The sequence below is a fragment of the Lepisosteus oculatus genome, chromosome 10 (assembly GCF_040954835.1).
Source record: "Lepisosteus oculatus isolate fLepOcu1 chromosome 10, fLepOcu1.hap2, whole genome shotgun sequence".
Lineage (NCBI taxonomy): Eukaryota > Metazoa > Chordata > Actinopteri > Semionotiformes > Lepisosteidae > Lepisosteus > Lepisosteus oculatus.
Genome location: NC_090705.1, coordinates 18,017,337 through 18,042,788, shown reverse-complemented (window position 1 = coordinate 18,042,788; position 25,452 = coordinate 18,017,337). Strand labels below are relative to the sequence as shown.

Genomic DNA, 25,452 nt, shown 5'->3' with positions numbered 1-25,452 from the left:
CAAATGACAAACAATCCGTAAAATAAGTACAAACGCAAAGAAAAAATATATCTGCAAAACGCTGTGTATGCTGTCGAACAACTATTGATATTTTCCCCATTCACATACTAAAGCCAATATGTAAAATAATACATTTTAAAGTTCAGAAACACTTCAGAATTATTTTCATATCATTGGCTAAAATGGATCAACTACTTCAGAGTTCGAAATGTTATCTTAATAAAATGAAAATTAATGAGTAAATGAGACTCTGTCTTAAGCCCTGCCTAAGCTTCAGACACTTCATCAAATTAATATTCAGGGACACCCCCGGCTGACACACACCTCACTCCCGCCCCCACACTCCCTCAAACTAAATGATGTCAGTATTTTAAACTTCAGAGAAGGCAAAAGTAGAAAGAGTCCACATTTCCTTTCAAATACTTGTACTAAACTACAGGACACTTTAATGTACTATATAAACAAGGGGTTACAGGAAAAGGCGTCAATCTGTGGTGTTCAATATAATGAACTTTGCTGGGCAGACAAGTAGTTGCACGTTGTGCTGACAATACAATTTAATTGTGACCCCTCGTTTTAAAAACGGATTTGTTTTCATATAAATAATTTAAATCCGTTCACCATACGATTTGATCATCCTTGTAATTTGTGACCGAAGCAACATTCATTCGTTTTAAAAGATTTGCACAGAAAAATCATGAAATACTAATTCTGCTCAATGTCATGTTTACAGAGACTTCAGTTTAAAAAATGTCAGATTTTGTCGTCACACACAAAATTTCGAATAAGAAATGCAACACAATTCAAACAATAACCTGACAAACACGGAACTTCATTATTAGATTTCTGCATTTCTATATATGATTAATCTATTAATCAAAATATTTAGTCGGTAATTTATGTATGAATGGGTGATGTGATTATTCGTTTAATTTAGGGGTAAAAGTTTGCTATTATCTATCTTTTTTATCTTTTCTCTAGAAAGTACAGAAACAGGAAGACAGGATGCTCAAAGTAATTATGTCTGCGGCTATCAGTCTTAAGTCGGATTAGTTAATGGAAAGGAACCAAAGTCATTCATTTACGCGTTTCAGATTAAATGTCATTACTACTTGTTAATTTTCCTTTCCGTTTTCATTAATTTTAAAAATGCAACTGCAGAAATGTACTAATTGGTCGCACATTTATATAAATATGTGAGGAAGACAAAGTATACGAAGAGAGATTTATTTCGTATATATAAAATATTGCTACATGTTTAGTACCTTTTGCGAACCGTTGGTATTGAAATGCAGCATGGTTTATTTCGTTTTAACTAATTTTGTTTTCAAAAGAAATAAAACACGTACTGTATATGCAATGTATATAAACTTTGTATAAATTCGCTATATTTTCAATATTAAATGTAGCTCACATTTTCAAGTTGATTTGATTTTATATTGTCACACTTTTAGGGGAACAAGCTTAATAAATAATAATTTATATCATATCAAATCGTTAATTAAAAAAAATAAAATACGGAATAGAATTTGACAGTGCACAATCAGGTTTGGCAATATAAATAAATGGCGCCATTTGTTTTTTAACGGGCTTTAAAAAGATATTAAAACCTCTTGGAAAAAAACTGCGGTATGATATAAAACATGTTTGAAATTGTGAAGATGTATCATTATAGACTCTCATGGTCCGGATAGGGGACGTGGAATCGCTCAAATTGTAACTGTGGTACATCCTAGCGGTGGCACGACGCAATGTAGAGGCTGATCTAAAACTTGGAGCTCAAGACTCGTTCTCACACGCAACACTCGGCTGTCTCCACGCTGGGAGCAATAGACATGGGTAACAACGGTAACGTCAGACCTCTTTTTTACTGAGCGGTCATCTTGTAAAGATCCATCACAAACCCTCGTCAAACTTTTATGACCATCTCCTCCGCGCAGGGAATCCGAACAACTGAAAAAATTACACGTTAACCTAAATAACGTCTCAATCCGAACGAAAGGACCAGAGAATTTGGACAGCGACTCGAGGTTATCGCGCAGCCGACGGTATAGCAGTGGGAAGAGGGGGAGAGAACCTGACCCGCACCGCTTGTAACCTAAGGGTGTTACTTTCTCTCTTTTCATTTACTTTTTTTAAAGAGAAGAAACGGAAGGATCGTCGCATCACACATTTGCATGCCGTTTTCAGTACTAAAAACAAATTTCAAAAGCTCCGACACTGTTCAAACAAACTAAAAGTAAGAACCCCTTAGGAGTTTATTTTTGACCGACGGACTTGAGGAAACAGCAAGCGCACCTGAAAGCAAACACTTAAACAAGAGCTCCCAGCTGCTGTCTAGAAACACAAAAAGAAGAAAAAGTATCTGCAACCGTCTTCAAAACTTTTTTTTCTTTTCTGCCTGTCTCTCGGTGGTCAAAACGGACTGAAATCCATCGGACAGGAGTTTCTTTAATGACATTCTGTAAAAGAAACATACAGTACCACGTACGCGAGTCAATTAAGATTTAAAGCTGCGAAGAGAAAAAAAACAAGGGGATTTTGGGAAGCACTTGAAAAAGAAGGCAAACATGTAACATGTACGGAAAAAAAACAAGTTAAAAACAAGAAAAACAAAAGAGGGGATGGAAAACGTAAACGAGCGTTACATTCGTCTTCTGTAAAATATTCAGAAGCCAAAAGGGAGAATCTAAAATGAAAATGGTTGAAGCATGGGATGTAAGAAAGCCAACCCAAGCAGAAATGAATTTTCACAACTTAGAAGACGTAGCCCCGCGGAAAGAAGGAAAGAACCTGACCTTCCTCAAGTGAAGACCCTAAGTGCAGGGTGTAATAAGCGGCGCTATTTGCAGTGTTGTTGGAGGAGGTGGACAGTGAAGCAGAGACAGATAGTTTGAGAGTGAAGCAGCTAATTGCCGAGTCCATCCCTCATTTCCATATCCTGTGTGTGTCCGCTGGACCTCAGCCAATCCCCCACTCACACCACCATTAATCGCAATGCATTATTCACTATCATAATTATATACCGACATGCGCAATCCACACAACAGCAACACCAGCTAATTTCCGTAATTTTGCAACTCGACTATTTGTGAACATTTTTTTTATTTGCTCGCTGCTGATGTATCTGCAAAAGCAGAAACAACTCGCAGCTTACCAACAGCATGTCGCGCCGCAAGCAAGCGAAGCCACAGCATCTCAAATCGGACGAAGAGCCAACACTAGCTGAGGTAGTTTCTGAAAATGGTAAGTCTGTTTAGGTGTTGTAGTAAGGCGGAAAAGAGGGGGGTGGGAGATTTTTTTGTGAATAAACAGGTCAGCAGAAGTTGCACAATTTCTCAAAACGTGCAGCCACTTTTTTCAGATCTAGATCACTGTATGCAAACGTAGCCTTTGACATCCGTTGTAATTTTACTGATTAGATATGGACTTCGTACTGAGAGAAGCAGTGATCTAATTTGACCTGGTAGTTTTGGAAGGATTTGGTGGGGTGAAGAGGTAAAAGTTTTTTTATTAATTTTAAAAACACGTTTTGTAATGTCTTACGTTTTCACGGCAGTTAGGTTGTACATTATTCTTCACTTTTTTGATATGATGTTTTTGTATAAACAGACATATACGCGTTCGGAAATATATATATATACAGATACACACGGTAGTTGGAGAACAAGGACTAATTCAATGTTCATTAAACATATACTTAGTTTCCTACCTTACAGTTTCCTACCTTACAGTTGTTAGCTGCCACCTAAAGCAGTTATTGTTCATTCTGATTTCACTTTTTTTTCCTTTTTCTGGTATTATTACAGCGAATGACCTTATTATTACCTTTGAAAAGTCATATTTTTTACTTGCGGATTGTTGCTTTTTTAAAGTTGTCAGTATAGCCTATACTCTACTTGACTGATGCTGTTTTGACTAGTTTAATGGATAATGTACACCCGAAGATAAAATAGATTTTAAACAGATAAGTGCGGCAATTTGGGTAGCAATACATAGGGCACGGATATTATAAAGATGTTTAACGATTATATAGGCATGTGTACTTTGCGTTATCAGTTTTGCTTGAGAGGAAGTCGTACAGTTGATTCAGAAGAAAATGCTAAATAAAGCTCTGTAGTGTGTCCCCTATTGTAATATGGTGGTTATATATTATTTGTTTACATGAAAGAAAACACTTTTATCATTTGCCAAAGAAAATGTCTAATTCAGGACCTTAAAATGTGTTTTTTTCACTAATGCAAATATTAATTATCAATATTAATGATATTAGTATTAACACTTTATCAGTGGGATTTAGTGCTGTTTCAGTTAGGTAAAGCAGAATGCCATAAAATAAATGACAAATAATGAATGCATTCTGGACAGCAACCTTTGTCATTAACCTTCGTGCTTTAATATTAGCTGTGTAAAAACGCATTTTGGAAAATAAACCGGGAAGGGGAAAATTTCGTCGTTAATCTTCTAATGTGTTCTAAAAACAAAGCACAAAATATTAACCTCATTTAAAGCAACGCACAATTGTAAAGACAACAGAAAACTTTTCTAATCTTTTGCGTCTTCCCATCTGATTTGAATCAAGACTGGGTAAAATGCTTGCATATACTGGGGTAGATTAAGTGCAAAGTCTCTTTGTGATGGAAATGTTTTTTGTTTACTTCATCACGTAGAATTTCTCACACTTGGTTTGTTTTGTATCGCCTCTCAATTACTGTGAGATGAGTTGGTAAAGTATTATTTTCAGAATGAAAGAACGATCTTTCACTTAAAGAACTACACCGCATCACAGTTTGGAATTTTGAAAACGTTATTATGAAACTATGAGAATAATATACCCACACACAAACACACTACAACAACCATTCAATGCATAAACACAACATAAAAATTAAAAACGAAACAAAGAAATCTGCACTGAAGAACTTTTAGTTTAGGAAATAATTTTAATTTATAAAACGCATTTCTTTCTTCCGCTTAATATACATTAAGTTAAAATGATCCTATTTTCATGTCTGTGCCGTTTGTACTTACGCTGAGCTTTTCAGAGCTAAAGGTTAGGGTCGAATACAATTGTAACGGAAATTGCATGTTGTATTACAAAGTAATTAAATGTGATTTCAAACAATTGTAATTAAACGCAGCACACGCTAAGATACATATGTATATAAGAATTTTGTATCAAAGTGTTTCATATCAGAATTGTTTTGCAAATATGCAAAAAACTAAATTAGTATTTTTGGTTAAACACACAGTTACATTTTCCTCTTGTTTGGTAACAGTAGTGCAAGAGAATTACTTTCCAGATATTACAACCAAAAACATAAACTATGAAAAATAGAATAAGAATGTAAATGTCTTAGTTATTGCCCTTTATTTTTATTTCCATTTCAAGAATGGTGTATTTCGTCTTTTGAGAGATAACAACAATCATTTAAGTGAATGTATTTAAAGCATTGCTTGCAAACCTGTTTGTTTCCCTAAGCTATTAAATAAATAGGCTCAAATATGCCAGAGACAGATGTATTTAATGCTTCAAAGCAAATTGTAAAGCCTTTCCCTGCATGTAATGTTGTCTCAGGTCATGGAAAAGTGGTAGATCATCCTAAGATTGGATTTCCTGCAGTTTACATTGTAATGTGCTGACATAGTTCAGCTCAACACCATTCTATTTTACATAGTAGTCTACAGAGAGGAATACTATGGTCAGCATTTCTTATTGATGACATTAAGTGCTGTTTTGGTATGCCTAACAAATCACTGCAGTTTCATTTTCTGCCTTTCTGAAGTTATCCAACACTATTTTACACTTCTAACATACAGAAGAGTTTGAAACTGCGTTGTAACATTCCATAGTACATCAAGCCCAGCAAACTGTATATATATTGACAAGGGTTTCACTTCATCTACGATTACTTGTGGGTTCTTGTGTGTCGGACTGAAGCAATTCCACTGAAAGAGAAATCATTTTGTCCCTTTGCCATTGCAGAAAGGGGTTTTCAGGTCATGTATATGCTAAACAATGCTTGTATTCTACTCATGTGCTTGATAACAGTGCAGGTGTTCAACTTTTAGATTGTTTCACCAAATATATTGTTACACAGGTTATTACAAACAATTCAGGCCATTTGTTTTAAAACACGAATTCTGAAATGTCGATCTTGCCTTATGTAAAATAGATTTAGTTTTATTCTTCCTTGATCAAGACCCACGGTAAAGTAATGCGATTCCCTTATGCATAACAAATAACTACTGATATAAAATGTGCGTATGATTTGTTTACCTGAAAATAACCTGTTTATTTTATATTATGGAATTAAACGTGATTTCAATGATAGCAGCTTGTCTTCCAACACTCTTATAATTTAATTGAGTGCATTTTTTTATTTAAAGTAATGTGCCGTTGTTCATAAGGGAACACCATTGTTGAAATACAGAGAGAACACTCTCCATCCAAGAACAAACTCTTAAAAAGAGCATGGGGTTGTTAACTCTATTAGACCTGGAGGCCTCCCAAACTCAGGGAAAAAATTGCAGACTATCCAGAAATAGAAGATTTTTTTTTCACACCGACAAGGCTTGTGTTAGCAGTTCATCTGCTGGGAATGTCAAACAGTTCACCACAGATTCCATTTTAAAAACTTCAGCACCTTTCATGCAGTATCTGATTCCTGAAGACTTAAACTCACATGTTAGGTAGTTGAATTGTGGGCTTGAGGTTGGCGCAGGTTGTAAGTATTGCAGTCTCTTGTTCTGTTTTATTTGCTGCTGGAGCACAACAGTACTTTACTTTGCTGAAGCACTTCAATTTAGTCTTCTGTTTTTGAGAAGGGCTGAGAAAGCTGGCATCAGGAACTCGGGTGGCTGGACTGATCACTTTCTTTTTCATCCCTTTAAAATATGGTCTGTGGGACCTTACCACATTTATTTTTCAGTCACTTTCTCGTAATGAAGAATCATTAGAAGTCATTGTGCAATAAGTGTATATAAGAATAAATACATGCAAGGAGAAAGAAAGATTTGTTTGCACACTTGCAAACACAGATATGCAATTATGTGTGTATAATGATTAGTACAACTGCATATACATTATGTAATTATAACATACGGTGAATTCAAAAACAGAGATCTTCAGAACAATGAGCGTTCTTCTCATAGTATTTAAAATTGTTGCCTAACCATCATTTGTAACAGATATTGTTCTTAAAAAATGTAATGAAATTCAGTTGGTAAGAAAAACAGCATATAATAATTATAGGAAAGATGTGGAATATATAACAAAATAGTAGTTTGCCATATATGCTTTAAATCTGTAGTTATAAAATGACATTTTTAACTCTTTCGTAATTGTAGCTAAATTCCAACATTTTTTTGTGATTCTGTTTCACAAGCAGAAAATGGATAACGGGTGTCTATGCAGCTAATTGTATCACACCGCAGAATTTCTCCAGCAAACCTGGAGCATTTGTTTCATTGTGTCAATGCTATTCAGATTGTGCAAATCTTTTCTGTACACAATCACTCCCAAAATCTCTGTTCCCCTCAGCACTGTGCATGCTGTGTAAAGCCTACTTTAAATGTTATACAACACCTAGTCCGGACACCATTTTGTCTCCAAGAAAAATGACAACAAACCAAAAAATAACAACAAACCCTTTTCTGTACAGACTGAAAGGTGAAGTTATGGGTTGTTGGGGTTTTTAAAAAAAAAAGTGTAAAGAGCTCTTTTTCTCGGGTAGAATTAAACAGGAGCCTACAGCTGTTCTTTTCACTTCTCAACCAGTGTTTAATTAGGATTTATTCATTATTTAAACCCTAGAGTTGATTTGACCTTTTTGTGTGTCTCTTTTGTATTAGGCCTGCATTGTTGTCAAATGTAGCACATTAGGGTCCTTTTGTGTGATGTCCCTGAAAAGGTAGGATCGCATGGAGTGCCAACAAGCTTCTGATGGCCTCCCCCTCAGGGTGGGTAGTTAGAAGTGCTTTGATAGAGCCTGCTGACTTAACCTTTGCCTGCCATGCCCTGCCAGGGGTGGACGCTAGATGTCAAGCTCATAATACAATTAGTACATCTGTGCCATTGACCTTGGCAGCATAGCCTACCAGTGTTCTGTAAAGTGTTAACACTGATTTTTGAGTGTTAACTCCAGATCGCTGTGAGCAAGCACTTGTGTACTGACTGTGGTGGCAGTGGGTCTCCCGAGACAGTGTGGCTATTAGGGAAAACCTTTCTTTTTCTTTTGCCGATACACATTTTATCGCAGAGCAGTCCTTCTTGCATTATTTTAAATTGGGCCAATAAGAGAATGGGTAGTTCCAGAAGTGGATCAAGACTCCTCGGTTTAAAGAAAAAATGAACAGTAGAAACATTTTCCTCTAGTTTCAATATTCAGCTGCAAAAATTGCATCAGTTCTTTTGAGTAGCATGTATTGTTTTAAAAAAAGTAATTAAAAGTCTAGAAGCGTTCCAAATAGTTTTAGCAGAGACAGGTCTGGTATGTTAATGGGTAATTTAATTTAGTGGAGTGCTTCATAGAGAGTTTGTTTTTTTGGTTTTCTGCTAAACAAAACACAACTTGGTAACTTCTAGAAAGGGCAGTGACAACATGGCTGCTTGTTTCTTCCTTTGTGCAATTTTATTTGGCTTTTTTTCATCACGCTTCACCATTTGGTGGAGATCTTAGGACCACCCACTTGGATGTGCCAAAGATGCTTGGAAGGAGTTGGCTCTCAGCTCACAAAGATGGCTCTTTTAATTACAACCCAGAGCCTTAAAGCGCTCATAAATACGAGGCCCAATTGAGAACACTAATCAACATGATGTAATGCAAGCCCCAAAACAAAAGTTTCATTATGGAATACTGTATCATAAGCATACATAAACAAATCGTTAATGCTTTAGCTGCTTGGCATCTGCATACAAGCACAAAGGCAGCACTGTGTGTGACCAAAGAGAGTTATACTGTACCCATTAAAAAGGCCATGGCTGTGAAATAGAGCTCTCTTGGTGACTCTACCACAGGTGTTAGCTACGAAACAAACGCTGAGATCTGGACCACCACATACATCATAATAAGCGTGCTGAGACAAGGATATTGTCAGTATATCAAGAGTGCCCTCCTCTGTTCATCCTCTTAACTGGCAGACTTCGCAAACAGGGAAGCAGTGGAAAAAAAGTGTCATTCAAACAGGAATTTCTCTACATTGTTAAACTCAGCAGGCTCCCTTATTTGCCTCCTTCTGTCTCACAGCTTGGGTTTGGTCCCTGTCGATTCATTTTTTTCCTTCTGTTTTTTTTTTAAAGGATTCAGTGCTTTTCTCAAATACTTAAAAGAACGAATTTGAAGGGGGGTGTTGCCAATCACCTTGCCTAATTTATAGCACTTCTGAAAAGCCTCTGGTCTGTTATCTTGGGGCACGTAACCAAGGAAATCACATAAGCACGTGATGCCACAGGACAGTGATTTTATAAGACAAAACAGTGGTGTTTAAATTAGGAGGACTTATGACATCAAAGCGCTCGTCCTGTTGAGCACAACAAAGTCTTGAAATTCTCTCTTCTATAGTATTTTTATTTTTGTTCAAAGAGAATTTTAAAAGAATCTATAAAACAGTTTTTTCACACTAGAAAAATAATTTTCAAAGGTTAAAATGTAAAAACCAAGGGAAGTTTATATTTAAAGAAAAAATATTTTTTGTTTATTTTTTCTGTCTGTAATTTCACAAATCAAGGAACTTTAAAACCAAATTGAGAAGCAGTTGTTTATTTGTAAATTAATTTGAAAACCAGAGTTTTTGGGTTCTTATTGTTTTGCTAATCTGTATTCAGAAATTCTGCAAGGATACTTCAGTTCAGTGTATTATGTTGATATTTTAGACTTGTATAAGACTTGTGAACGTTGTTTTTTCACAGATGGTGGATAATGTTTTTTGTTATTCCTTTACATTTTATAAGTTTTATATCTGTGTTTAGATACCCCATCAACAAGCTGCTTCATTTTGTTCTGAAGATGTATAATAACAATCCATTTAGTTTTAAAAAAAGAACACACACAGGTTTTTGAATTATACTTTTCTCATAATTTATATTAATCACTGAAGATCCTTAACAATGCTCAAGAATTGCTGCATTATGCAATGGTTGCAAAATAAAATTTGAAAGAAACTGTTTATTATTCTTTAGTTTAAACAATAAGCATAAGTAATAATTGAAGGGAAAAACAACACTATACTTTGGCAATATGGATAAAACTGCTATAGTCTTTATTTTTATGTGCATTTGGTGAGCCTTTTATGACAAACGGTGATGTAGAAAATAACACAACGACATTACACTGATAATGAGAAAAAAATGCTCTAATTCGGCTTGCAAATCGCTTTGTAAAAAGTGCCCTTGCTGCTCCAGTTAACCCAACCTTTGTACCTCACTCCCTCTATAATCTCCTGAGAAAGTAAAATACCCCATTAAAAGAAAGCGCTTTTTTTTCTTTCAATTTATTAAGAACTATTTTATTGACAGCTTTTTGTCTGTGGATTTTCGTCACCATAGACCAAGCCATTTATAATCGGAATGCAAGATCTATATTGTGTGAATCTCTTTTGAAAAAAAAATATTTTCCTTTCTTTATCTTTCAGTGAAATGTTTTAAAATCTAAACCGGAGAAAAAGTACTGGTGAAACCATAGTTTTTGTAAAAGGAAACTGAGATTTGGTGGTAACCTTCTAAGGATGAATATATATATATATTTTAAAAAGAGAACAATCTGAACAAAGAGATGATCAGTAATAATAAAATTACATGTTTAAAATATCATTTTTTGTTGCTGATAAGACACCTGTGTGTTAATCCTCTTTACTTATGAATATAATTTGTTTTTAAACATTGGGAATTATAATATTAGATATAATAAATTAATCTAAATAATAATAAAAAGATTGTGTGATAATTTGTATTTATATGAATAGTAAGACATGCTTTTAAAATGCATTAATACGTTACCTGCACTTTCAAAATGAAAAACAATATTTTTCAAACTTTTGTCATTTCAGTTTGCTAGCAGCATTTATTTTCAGAATATTGCAATATTTTATGAGACTTTGCAATCAACACAACTTTCATTTTTAGTTTTGCTTAACTTAGAGATTCAAAAACCTAGCAAGGCTAATCACAGAAAATAACAGAATCTTGTGGCTCTCTCATGAAAATAGGGAACCTCCTGAAAAGAGGCAAAGGAACCTACAAATAAAATCTATCTATTTTCTCAGTAAAAGGTAATTTCACAGTACAGCCTCTAGATAGGATACATATGTGGATTATAATAGTATATTATAGAGATATGAAAGATATATTACTTTTAATCACAACAAATATAAATTGTGTCACTGCTATGTATTTTAAGACAACCACATTACCCACATTAATACATTTTTCAGAATGTATTTATTCTAAAATAATTTTTAAAGACAATTTTGGAAAGTCTTCAGTCATTTTTATTCCACAGATATGGTGACAGAAGATCAGGGATTTTGCGGGGAGGATTATTATGTTGTGTAATGACACCACAGAAACTCAAGCACCCCAGCATGACTTCTACTGTTTTGACACAGTCACGCAAAGAAAAAAAAATATGCCGGAAAGAAATGTGTGCGTTAATAATTAATCTACCCCTAACCATTCCTACTAATTTTCCCTGACCTTTCAACCCTCAATTATGTAAATTTGCAGTTCTGTCTGTTGATCACTTAAGGAGATTGTGTTTATGCGCGGGTGTTGTGCTATTTTCAATACGCTGTTTGGCTTTGTTTGCTGTGAATGTTCTAGAAATATAAATTACATGTGAAGCTGTGGATTCAGCAGGAAAGCAAAGCAATCTGTTCTGGGATAATTGGATGTAAAGTGTGAAAGCACAAGACAAGTTTAGGATTTGAGCAATTGTTTTGTTTTTACCAGGCTGATGTCTTCTTTTACACGATTCTGTTTTCTTTCTCTCTTTAATCCACTTACTTTCATATTACACAGCAAAATAATAAAATTTTAGATACTGGGCTGAATTTTGCCCACGGTGTTTGAGAGGGAAGCGGCTGAAATTAGCTTGGTTCTTCCAAATCCTTTTGCTGATTATTAATTGTGTTAAAGAAACTGGACCCTGGTGGCAGACATGACCCTTTGGCGAGAAATTACAACAGGGCTGATGAATTCCAGTACTAATGAATCATTTAAGAAGACTGAGCCACAGCAATGAAATGTGTCTTCTAGCCTTATCTGCAAATGACAATGGAGCAACAAGAATAGGCCGAACTTTTCCTTTGAGCTGTTATCCCCATCTTTAATGTAGAAGAATTACAAAGCCCACACACTGTGCAGAAACTCTGTAAGGAGATGACATTAGTGGGCCAAGAAAAAAAAACAGAAGGGATTTTATTTTCTTCCAAATCTTGCCTCTGGAAAGAAAATGCTGTTCTTTGTAAAACAGTTTGTTTTTTTGTTCAAGTTGCAGATTTCTAATATGTACTGTCATATTGTTAATTTTCATATAGATGATTTTTTTACATGATATATTCTAATTGGGAACGCAATGCTTACCTTTTTCTATATTCATTGTATATTTTACATTGTTTTCTTTCAAATATTGTTAAAATATGTTTATGCAGGTCTTTCACAGACATATATATGCACCTGAAAAGGCTTCACAGTTGATCCCCCCCCCCATTTTTCAGTGTGGAATTAACCCCTACATGTTTCTTAATAGATATTTTTCATTTTTATATTACTAAATAGCTTAAGTGAAATGTCATCATTCATCATTATGAAAAGAAGTAGTTCTTAAAGGATGCGAATAGGGGAAGAGTTTTACCCATAACAGTTTTAGAACTAGCAAAACATTTTTCAAGACTGTAAAGATACTGGTAGTTTACAGAAAAAACTCATTAATGATACTATCGAAGGTAGCTTTCTCAACATTTCTGTCTCAATACGCTTATGATTGTAATCTGTATTATCATTCATATTGGTAGTTGTATGTACTGTATGTAGAATATAAGTATACTTTTTCTTTTACTGAAGCTATTAAGTTGACAAGATATCAATCCCTTCCATGTATTATACAATTTAATTTGTCCGGGCTATCTGTCTGCCTGTATCTATCTGTACATCTTTCTCTCAACCTGTAAATCTATATTGACCTCAGTTGCCTAAGCAGAAGTTTTCTTGTCAGTGTGACTAAATGGGTTGATGCTACTCATCTTTGGTATCACATAACAGTTGAAATAACTCAGTGATGTAGCTTGCCATGTTCAAAGTAGCAGGCATGAGCTGTGGAATAATTACTGAATCATTCCATCCTGCCTCACATTTATAAGAATTTATGAAAAGTAAATGTTACTGTAGCTGGTTGTCTCATTCCTTTGCAGCTGCATATTTGATCAGGTGTGAATTAGAATTCTGTTCATTAAACATGCTTGTTATTTGGCACATGATGGTAACACTAGTCAGAGGAAGTGACTGCCTACAACAGTAATTAAACATGTGTAACCAATTAGTGGGTTTTCTGCTATGGCACTAGCATGTAATTTGTTGAGTCCTTTTTGAAAGAAAAAAAGAAGAAAATAGGTATAAAATAAGTCTAACTGAATGCTACTGGTTTAAAGAGAAAACCTAAGTGATGAGGAAGAAGAAATTAAAATAACTGTATTTTTATACTGAATGTTAAGTTAAAAGCAGGATCTACCTAAAGACTGACATCTTGCTTGCCTTATAAAATGGTCTATTATGCAAATTGTATTTATAAACAGATTATTTAATTTTTTGTAAGTTCTGTATTATTCAATTACATAACTGTATTCTAGAACTTTCTTTAAATAAATAGTGATGCTAGATCACTTCTGTTTAAAATAGAGGCCAACACAATAAACAGAAAACCTTATGCAAACCCTGTCTACGCATTTTCTGAAGGACAATCATACCGTCAAGTTCTCAAACTGAATTAAGTTACCAATGGCAAGTTTATCTAATCAAGCATTGGTTTAAGACACACAGGGTTACATATAGTTTAGCAATGTTAAGTGAACTGGCAAAGGCATTTCAAATTCTAGTGGAAATGAGGAAACTTGATAGTGAAGGGGAATCCTAATGAGTCCATCAAAGACTTGATTTGTACCCAACAGACAAGGCAGCTGTGAATTGTATGAAAATATTGGAAATCAATAGCTTCTATGGAATTTCATTAAGAAGCAGTATCCACAATTGGTAGGCCCTCATAATTTGATGGATTGTGCAAAGAAAATTATTAGCTTGGTATGGGGAGAATGATAGCATACACAAACTAGGTCCTGAGAATTCTTGAAATAGGGCAATTTGTACAGAGTTAAAAAAATATTGATTTTAGTGATGTGCCAAAACAACTTCAGAGTATAAATCAGAGGGGACATTGTGTGTGTGGATTTCATTCATTGTCTGATGACATTCCTCTTGATTTTCCTGTAGCTCCAGGAGAAGGAGTGGATGATGCTGACAGCGGGAATGAAAGCCGAAGTGGCAGCGAAGAGACTCACGTCTGTGAAAAGTGCTGCGCTGAATTTTTCAAGTGGACAGACTTCCTGGAGCACCAGAAGAACTGCACCAAGAACCCTCTGGTGCTTATCGTGAATGAGGACGAAACAGCACCTGATACCCAAGAATACCCCACCGAACCTTCACCAGCCCCCAGCTGCCCCAGTGACCCAGCTGAAAGTGAGGACGCTGAGGAGAGCAGCGTGCCGATAGAAGGCAATGAGAGCTCAGAGGTAGCAAAGACAGGCACGGAGAAGGAGGACGAGCCCATGGAGGTAGAACAATCTCCCGATAAAGCAGTTGAACCCGAGCCAGCTGCATCAGATCCCACCGTTTCTCTACCTCAGATCCCCAATCAATCTTCCGTGACAAACTATAACATGCCAAACACTAACGTAACTTTAGAGACTTTACACAGCACGAGGGTAGCAGTGGCACAGTTCTCGCAAAACTCCCGAACTGGCACCAGCCCTGGAATGACCACTATGGCTATCCCAATGATCCTGGACCAGCTGATGGCCCTTCAGCAGCAGCAGATTCACCAGCTGCAGCTGATCGAGCAGATCCGCAGTCAGGTGGCCATGATGAATCGACAACCCATGCAGCCAGCTCTGAACCCAGCTGCAGCTTCCCAGGGCCCACCTTCGGGTGCAGCCACCAACCAGCTCCAGCTCCAGGGATTCATTGCACCGCAGGTTCATCAGCTACCAGCCGCGGTACCTTCTGCCGTAAATGGACAAGCCTCGAGCTCGCTGCCATCTACATTGGAGGGACCTCAACAACACGTTTCACAGCCTGTCTGTGGGCCAGCCAATCCAGGAATACCCAGCACAGCTCCTGTCCCAGCTGAGTCCAGCCTTCCCACATCAAGCTGCAATGTGGTGTCATCTTTAATGCCTCACTGCACTATTGCTAACACGAGTAACAGCTGCACCCAGCCGCAAAACACTTCAGCCTCTACATCAGTAGGACACACAAGCCTCCTTAGTCCGTCTTCAAACCTGCCACTACTACCTCAAAGCTCTTCAAGTAGTGTCATCTTTCCCAACCCCCTCGTAAGCATTGCAGCAACCGCAAATGCCCTGGATCCGCTCTCTGCCCTAATGAAGCACCGCAAGGGGAAGCCGCCCAACGTGTCAGTGTTTGACACAAAGCCCAGCTCAGAAGACCCTTTTTTTAAGCATAAGTGCAGGTTCTGCGCTAAAGTCTTTGGGAGTGACAGTGCTCTGCAGATTCATCTACGCTCTCATACTGGAGAGAGGCCCTTCAAATGTAACATCTGTGGAAACCGCTTTTCAACAAAAGGAAATTTGAAGGTTCACTTCCAGAGGCATAAGGAAAAGTACCCCCACATCCAAATGAACCCTTATCCAGTCCCAGAATACCTCGATAATGTACCCACAAGCTCGGGCATCCCTTATGGGATGTCTCTTCCTCCTGAAAAGCCAGTGACAACGTGGCTCGACAGCAAGCCTGTGTTACCGACAGTGTCCACTTCTGTTGGGCTCCAGCTTCCCCCTACACTCCCTAGTATGGGCACTTACAGTGATTCTCCAAGTATTACTCCCTTAAGCAGGTCACCACAAAGGCCCTCTCCTGCTTCCAGTGAATGTGCATCTTTATCTCCCAATCTTAACAATAGCGAAGCCAGTGTTCCAGTGTCTTCAGAGTCTCCCCAGCCCAACATTGGCAGTGACGCACCACCTGTCTTGAAACCAGAGGGGATTCACCTGCCCCCAAACTGTTCTATAAGACCAGGTGACAGCTCCACCACTGTGAGTCAATCCATCTCTTCAGCTTCCATCACTACTACAACCGCTGCTACCACAGCACTGGTCATGGAGCCTGGCACACCCACCTCCACTGTCTCCAACCCCTTACTTCCAATGATTTCAGATCAGTTCAAAGCAAAGTTTCCATTTGGCGGCCTGCTAGACTCTATGCAAACTTCAGAGACTTCTAAGCTGCAGCAACTGGTGGAGAATATTGACAAAAAAATGACGGACCCCAACCAGTGTGTCATTTGTCACCGAGTGCTCAGCTGTCAGAGTGCTTTGAAGATGCACTACCGTATACACACAGGAGAGAGGCCCTTCAAATGCAAGATCTGTGGCAGGGCATTCACCACAAAAGGCAACCTGAAGACACACTTTGGAGTCCACAGAGCCAAGCCTCCTCTTCGGGTGCAGCACTCGTGTCCCATCTGCCAGAAGAAATTCACCAACGCTGTTGTCCTGCAGCAGCACATCCGTATGCACATGGGGGGGCAGATCCCAAACACACCTTTGCCCGAGGGCTTCCAGGACAGCATGGACACTGACCTCTCGTTTGACGAAAAGAGCATTGATGCCATGAGCAGCTATGATGATGATCTTATGGATGAAAACTCCATGGAAGAAGAAGGAGAACTCAAGGAAGGAGAGATTGACCCTTCCAAACCATTGATCTCTTACTCTGGCTTGTCCCCTAACTCACCTCCATCTGTGATTTCCAGCATCGCCGCACTGGAAAACCAAATGAAAATGATTGACTCCTCCTTAAGCATGCACCATTCCTTTGGACTGAAGCCGGTTGAGAATGGGTGCGCAGAGAGCGATCACCTGACTAATGACTCTTCATCAGCTATAGGAGACCTCGAGAGCCAGAGTGCAGGGAGCCCAGCAATGTCTGAATCATCCAACTCCATGCAAGCCCTGTCCCCTGCTCACAGCAACACAGAAAGCCATCGCTCCAAGTCCCCAGGCATCAACAATCCAGAAGAGCTGCATGAGGTAGTAGCAACGGTGAAGTCGGAAAAATCAGATACTCCATCACCCGCACCTGAGAATGGAGGGGCATTGGATCTGACCGCCACCCAACCTGGCAGGCCCATCATCAAAGAGGAGACTCCATTTAGCATGCTGTTCCTGAGCAGAGAACGCGGTAAGTTTAAAAGCACTGTTTGTAATATCTGTGGCAAACCTTTTACCTGTAAGAGTGCATTGGAGATTCACTACCGCAGCCATACTAAAGTGTGCCCTGCTGTTTGCACGGTCTACAAGCGGGGGTGTTGCACTGTGGGTAATTTAAAGCAACACTTAATGACACACAAATTGAAAGAACTACCTTCTGAGATATTTGAACCAACTCTACTCTAGGTCCAAGCCAAAGTACCCCTAGCCTGGTTACCAGCACAGCGCCCAGCATGATCAAAATTGAAGTGAACGGGCACAGCAAGCCGATCTCCATAAGTGAGGGCCCACACCTTCCGGTTGGTATCCAGGTCCCTGCAGCGCCTCAGACGGCGATGAGTCCTGGGATCAACCCCATGCTGGCACCGCCTCCCCCACGCCGGACCCCCAAGCAGCACAACTGCCACTCCTGCGGGAAGAACTTCTCCTCAGCCAGCGCCCTGCAGATCCATGAGCGTACCCACACGGGTGAAAAACCCTTTGGTTGCACAATCTGTGGTAGAGCTTTTACCACTAAAGGAAATCTCAAGGTATGAAGCTGTTCTTTCAAAGAATTAATAATCTCTTGGTCATAAATTAGAACTGGATCGATGTGTATTTTGTTTAAAAGAGGCATTGTAGTCTGGAATTTACTGCCTGTGTGCCTATGAATGAAAGGCAAATTCTTAAACGTTCCTTAACTGGGAGAGAAGTTCTTTATGTGATGACAGGAGCATTTTCTAATAACAGCAAATTTACAAACCCTTTTCTAGCCAAGCACAACCTCCAAATTAAAATGGCATTGTTGTGTTTTTAACTTGCAGCTTTAAGACTGGTATAGTATTGAAGATATTTAAGAAGTATAATTTTACAATATAATTAACTGTAGAATTAAAGCTTTCAGGTCAAATGTAACTAAGAAAAAAATGATATTTAAATGAAAACACACCAACAAGTAACCTTAGCACAGGTTTTCTTGGGTATACTTTTATGATTCAATTCAGAGTGGAAGCATTCTGATCTTTTACACTATTGTTTTTCTACAATATTATGACTGAATTTTGAGACTGGTTTTACTGTTAAGGAAACTAGTGAACACAAGTTGGGTTCAGGAACAGATTCTTATTTAGATTTAATGGAGTTTGTAACGAATGTTCGGGAAGGAAGACAACAGGCAAGTTCAATTAGACTTGGCAGTCTATAATTTGAAATCACTCCTTACATCATTTCCTCTTCAAAAACTATAAATACTGTACGTCATCCCCTTCTCTCCCTCACATACGTCTTTTTGCATCTCACCTCCACCCCATTTCCACTTCTGCAGCTGCCCCTTCGTTACTCCTCACTCTGCATGGGGGTCCTAGACTCCTCGTCTTATGGCCAGGAAGTTAGCCCTCAGCCAAGCAGATTAAACTAAAGTTTTGCTAAAAACTCCATAATAAATCAATTTATTAATTTAATTCTTGGGTGTACTTCCTAGTGAATTTCAAGTAAATTGTACTAACAGGCCACTGTTACAAGAGGTGAAATATTATCAACAAGAAGTACTACAGAATGACCAAATCCGTTAGATTAAATAAAATAGCTACATTCATACAATTTACAAACATCATGTAAACTGTGATATAAAGTATATATAAGTGAACGAAAAAAGAGAACAATTTTCTGTTTTAATCTAAGGATATTTACCTGTAAAAGCTCAATGTTCTGCATAACCTGAAAAATGAAATATAGATATTTGAGGCTTTTCAAGACATTGAACAGAAATCCATTCTGCTTCCATAAACTGATCCATTGTGCTTGTATAGGTATGTACAAAATAATTAAGGATTTTCACCATCTGCTGAATTTCATCTAGATTTTGTGCTTCTTTTAAAATTCTAACCTATATACATAAATGTTACAGTCCTTATTTAAAATATTCATTTTAAGGTACTTGTTTCTTGTTTTGTGAAGTGTAGTTCTCATTGCTGCACTGTTTAGTCTGATGTAAAGTAAATGCAATTCTTGGGATGTTCAATATTGTAGATGATGCCATATTTTTACTTATCAAGGTGAGACTTTAAAATGGTGCTATCGAAGAGATGGGATTACAGCTGGAGTGAATTTTGCCAAGAATCAGTTCCTTCAATTTTGTCTCATCTGCATTTCTTTGGTTGCTATGGAAGGATAGGATATTCGAATTACTGCTTAGCAAATTCTGCAAATGAATCTCTTTTGTAAAATCTATGATTGTGAAAAGCAGCAATGTAGTTTTCTGGGTTTAGGTATATCACATTAGTTTTGCTAAAAGCTCTTAAACTGTAAATACGTCTGTGTGTTTTTTGTTAATGCTAGTGACTGGTTTATTTTGCATAATCTGATAAATTATAGCTTTTAATTTTTACTACATTTAATTTACTGAATTTCCATAAAGATACATGGTATTTTCATTTTTTTTGGGGTGGGGGGAGGCAAAGATTTTTAGAAGAAAATCAAAGGAAAAACATCCAAATTCTAAAAACTGTAGAATGGCCAATTCACATAAAGCAAAAACACAATTCTATGACCATATTAAACTGTATACTTCCTTTAAGAGCATATATCATACCAGTAACTGTTTATTCTTTTAAAATGTACTTTCAGTGGTAACAATGGACCTGTTTAAAAAATTACCTGACAGTGTTTTGCTGTTCTCAGTTTTGAAGATAACTACAATGTGTGTAAAACAAACAATATCAAAAAAGTTTTTCTTTGTCTTTGAAAAGATAGACATAATGAGATTAAGACTTTCAAGCCATTTAATTGTCAAAATAATCACAGTATGCATATGTATTGGAAGTGTCAGAATTTATTAACTTTATTATGGTAAATATTTCATATTTCAAATTTGAATCATTTTTACAAATTGGTTCAGTCTGGTACAGGATCTTAAAACACATCTGTTTATGTTTTTAATAGTATGGTTGAAATCGAAGGTGATTTCAAATTTTTAAAGAGTTAAGGTTAAATAGCCAATAAGAAAAATAATCTCATGTAGATGCCTTTGAGTGAGAGTTAAAATAATCTACACTTATCTATTTAATCTATTATACTTGAACACTTATATTGGGATTACTTTGTTATTACTATTTATAAATACATTTTATATACTAAAGTTTTGCTAACACAACCACTCATAATGTTTCTTGTGAAAATCAAAATGTTTATGTGCTGAGTTTGTGCACTAAGATGTTGAATCTTCAGATGATAGTGGCAAAGTATAAAAATCTAAGAAGTATACATTTTAATAAAATGTATTTAAGTACAAAATAAAACATAATTGATATTGGGTATTCATTGTTTTAAGGTTCAGGCAGTGTTATTACCTAAATTATGATGCTCTATATTAAAACAATATACTCCTATAATAGGTTTATTAAAAAAAAAAATTATGACCTCCAATTTATTTTGTATTTTACATGTATCTTTATCATTACCTTTTTCCATTACACAACAAAATGGAGCAAAATTCTATCATGTTAGTTTAATGATTGTAAAACACATTATTTTTCTATTAACATAAAAATATATTTTAAGTTGTTCATCATTTGATTTGATTTGATGTTTTAAAATGTCCGTACAAATGTGGTACAATTGAGGCCCTGGAAATTATTTTGCTTCAGAAATCTAAAAATCTGCACTTGTGATACCAAAACGTCTACTGATAATTTTATATGACAGGAATTATACTAATTTATTATTATTATTATTATTATTATTATTATTATTATTATTATTATTATTATTATTATTATTATTATGTGGTGAATAAGATCAAGCTGCCAAACTCAACCAATAAGGCACAAACAGTTTCTCAGTAGTACTTAGTATGAATACATTTCAATTAACTCCTCCCATATATAGAGTTAAAACATAAATATTACATTTTTATCAGGAACTTCTAGTATGAGAGCCCTCTCCATAGGGAGGACTAACTAAACTGCAGTCTTGATTCTCAGGAAAGTAAAGATGAGGCCATCTGAAAGCTAAAAACGCTTCTGTTGTTTTTTAATGTCCTTTTAGGAGCTGGCAATTTTCTTCCTGCCATGTGTGTGTCAAAAATTTTTCAGGTTAATTTCAATAAGTGAGGTCATTGTCGAGCTGTGAACTTATCCTTCTCTTCACTTGTTTGATCAAATTCTAATAATAACAAAACAAACCGGCGAATCTAAAACAATTGTATCCTTAATACTTTGGTGTTAACATGCCAGGAGGAAATAATAGTGCTAATTTCCAACCATACCCCCTCACTAACAAGGAAGAAAATTGCGCGGCAGACCAGTTGGGGGTAGAGAAACGGGTGCAGCCCAGTAAGCCTTTATGCCTTCATGAGAGCAAAAGAGAGAGATTAGAATTTGATCATCCTGATCTTCTGTCCAATAAACACCGTTCTTCTCTTTTTCCTGTCCCAGGTTCACATGGGGACCCACATGTGGAACAACGCTCCAGCCAGACGGGGGCGCAGGCTGTCCGTGGAGAACCCCATGGCCTTGCTTGGGGGCGATGCCATGAAGTTCACCGAGATGTTTCAGAAGGATCTGGCCGCCCGGGCCATGAACGTCGACCCCAGTTTCTGGAACCAGTACGCCGCAGCTATCACTAACGGGCTGGCCATGAAGAACAATGAAATCTCGGTCATACAAAATGGAGGGATCCCCCAGCTACCAGTCAGTTTGGGAGGAAGTGGTATTCCATCGTTAAACAACTTGTCAGGTGGAATGGACAGGGCCCATGCTGGCAGCAGCCCCCCCATGACTGGTCTGGAGAAGACAAGCATGGATGTTGGAGCGAATCGCCCCTTTTCTAGGTTTATTGAAGATAACAAAGAGATTGGTATCAATTGAAAGACTTGCCTTGAATGCAAAAGGAACTGAGTGATCAGTTCGAACTTTACCTTTATGTACTATATTATGTACAGATTCCTTTTTTGGGGGAACTATAGTGTTTGGTATTTGTTAGAGAACTGGTCGACCTTACCTTGCTTTTGTTTCCTTGCTATGTCGCTCACACCAAGAAAACTTTGTTTCTTGTTTGAGATTCAGTTGTCTTGCAAAATTTGCATGGTACTTAACTTTGGTTTCTACCAGTATGTTTGACACTTTTCGAGGGGGACAAAAATTTAAAATGCTTAAAGATTTTCACAATGGAGAGGAGAAACTCTCATATATATTCTGTTACACAGACATGCACCAGTTTGTTCTTTGTGTGCATTCGAAGAGACTAGCCATGATCTAGTGACTTTGCAGTGACTGTGTGCTCTACAACAAAGGGCCTTGAGTTTGTAAGATTAAACTGCATTGTTTTAGTGCTTGTCTAATATTTTTTTCTTCACATGAAGTAGAAACTTGAACAATGTTTGACATATTTTAATCTTTACATTTAGGTGCCCCAATATTGTCTTATATAAATGTCCAGTGTCTTTAGTATTTATAAAATTGAAAGAAATGCGGGTAAATGAAGTTATATTTAATAACCCCAATGGTTTTATTGATCCTTTTTCTATACTGCAGACTACAAATAGATTTTTTTTTTCAATAAAGGCAAAAACAATGTCATTTTAGCTTAACAAAACAAAATCATTGTTAAGTTTTGTTTGGAAGTCTAGCATGAGAATTGTGTGCCATTTATGGTACATGTAATAGAAGTTCAAAAACCTTTAGCTGCTATTTTGAAAGTTGTACTATTCCTAGACAACCTTTTTGGAGTTCAACTGTTGTCTTAAAGAAGAATAAAAAAATTACAGACAAATCTTAAAGAAGCGTATAATGTATGCGTATTTTTATTAAATATAGAGTTTAACCTAAAAGTCCAACTGTTTCGTCTGCACTTTTTAATAGAAAAGGTTTGTCTGCAATTTGTGTTTATCCTTAACTCTCAAACATTATTTTAATCACTTCATAGTTTGTGCTTTTGTAACAAAATTCAGTTTCATCGAGTCAGTCGATCCTTCATGAACAGACTTTCTTGTCAGTTACAACGTGACAACCGCGCACCTCATCAGAAGACGTTTTTTGTCCTCTGCAAACAACGTTTGACGTCTGTTGTAAATTTGTCTCTTTCTGTCTAGGAGGAGGGTGTTGTGCAGGCTAGACATAAAAAGGGATGTTTTTTTCAATTACGTGGGTGCTGCTTGTGATGGAAATGCACAGAAAAACAATGGTTATTATATGGATTAATTAAATTTTTTTTAAAAAATCACCCTCTGCTCATTGCTGCTTTTTAACCCCGGATTGCTGCAAAGCACAGTGCTCTTTGATCATCAGGACATCACCTTGAGTGTGGTTCTTGTATTAAAAAAAGTAATCACGCTCATATTGACAGTTTTCACTCAGAGCTATGATGCTAGGGAGGGTGGGGCATATGTAAAACTTGAACTAACAGTGTGTGTTTTGTGTACTACCTCATTTGTTTTTGCATTAAGGCATGGTGGGATTTGAAGATTGTGAAAACCTCCTGTGTAACACAAACTGTTCCAGTGAATCATTATGTTGTGCAACATTACCGAGCAGTTGTACCCCCCTTGTCCTTTTGAAAAAATGAAGAAAACAGGAAAGACCCCCTTTTCCCCCGTGGGCATTGAAAGAAAAAGTGAACTGGTCCTGGACAATCATTCTTACAAATCCCACCTTCTTATTGTAAGGAGATAACTCCCTTCAGCCATCGTGTAATTTAATTAAAAAAGTATATATAAAAAGAGAACAAAACTGTTGGAGACTTTTAACAGCTGTATATTCTTACTGGGAGAGAACAACTTGAAACAGACTTGTCAGCGATGCTACATGTCATCCCTGTGTACTTCTACTTTTTTTATCAGCACCAGGTGTGGGAAGGATTGCTAACTTAAGAAGGAAACTAATCAAGGTGGCTCAATGTTGCTGTGTGTTCAGCAGATGAATGTTGTTTCTTTTTATTTATCTGTCATTTTTTTCCCTCGTGCTTTTATTTTTGTTGATTCTATTAGTATTTGGTACCATGTAGTGTTATTTCTGCTCCTCTGGAATATTAAGTTAAAAGAGCTGTAAAAGTACTGTAAATAGGATGGTTGCTGGAGGTGCAGTAAAGACTGAACCCATTTTGTATTCGGGGACTTGGCTTTTCCTCTCTGCATGGTGAAGAGAGACACTATTTTTATACTGTGATACCATGGAGGGCTGGACAGCCACCTCGGACCAGCTGGGAATTGATACCTAGATAAAATATTTTTTATTAGTATACCTTGTTGGCTTGACACATCTACTGATTGAAATGGATGTCTTAGTCTTAGGTTACTATTTTTTTGTCATATGGAATTGAATAAAATCCAGGATGTAATATTATTCCAGAGGGTTTGGACTTTTTCAATAGGTTTGTTTGCTGAGAACTACAGTACAATAAAAGAGAGAGGCCTCTTGTTTCAGGTGTAGAAGGAGCCTGTTTAACATCTATCTGCTTTGAGATCTTCACACTGCTACACATCAGAGAAAGGAATGCATACAAGCAAAAAATAAGGTATTTTTTACGTAACTGTGAACTTCACATGAGATACCAGGAAGTTAAAGTGCATCTTTTAATCAAAATAAATATCTAATAGCTTGGTGCATGTCAAATTAGTATGTAGTTAACAGTTCTATGTGATTATTTCTGAAATTTAGATGTATTCCCAATTATTCATTCTTCCACAAGCTTAGGTTGGTAGATGTGGACTGGAAGAAATGTCTGAAGATGGTTTCTAACAATGCACAACGCACTTGGCAATATGTGGAAGAATTCTGTCTTCAGTGTAAGCGTGCAGTAAATAAGTCAATTTCAGCTTCCCCAGAAAATGAGTCAATATCTTCCTTAGCTCCCTGAAAATGGCTGCAGTTTTCTTAAATTATCCAGAAACAAACAGCATTTGTTACACAGGAGCATTTCAGATACACACAGAAAATACTTGGGACTCGGTTCCTTACATGTTTATCTCACATCAGCTTGAAT

At 36.9% G+C, this 25,452-nt stretch overlaps 1 protein-coding gene across 1 annotated transcript; it reads left to right on the top strand.

Annotated features, from left to right (window-relative positions):
* The first annotated feature begins 1,791 nt into the window (after positions 1 to 1,791).
* LOC102697046 (sal-like protein 3) lies at positions 1,792 to 24,812 on the top strand. The gene is made up of 4 exons (XM_006635852.3): positions 1,792 to 3,246; positions 14,480 to 17,467; positions 17,683 to 18,026; positions 21,909 to 24,812. Exons 1-4 carry the CDS (start codon positions 3,165 to 3,167, stop codon positions 22,338 to 22,340), a joined length of 3,846 nt encoding a protein of 1,281 aa, XP_006635915.3. The 5' UTR covers positions 1,792 to 3,164; the 3' UTR covers positions 22,341 to 24,812.
* Positions 24,813 to 25,452: the final 640 nt, after the last annotated feature.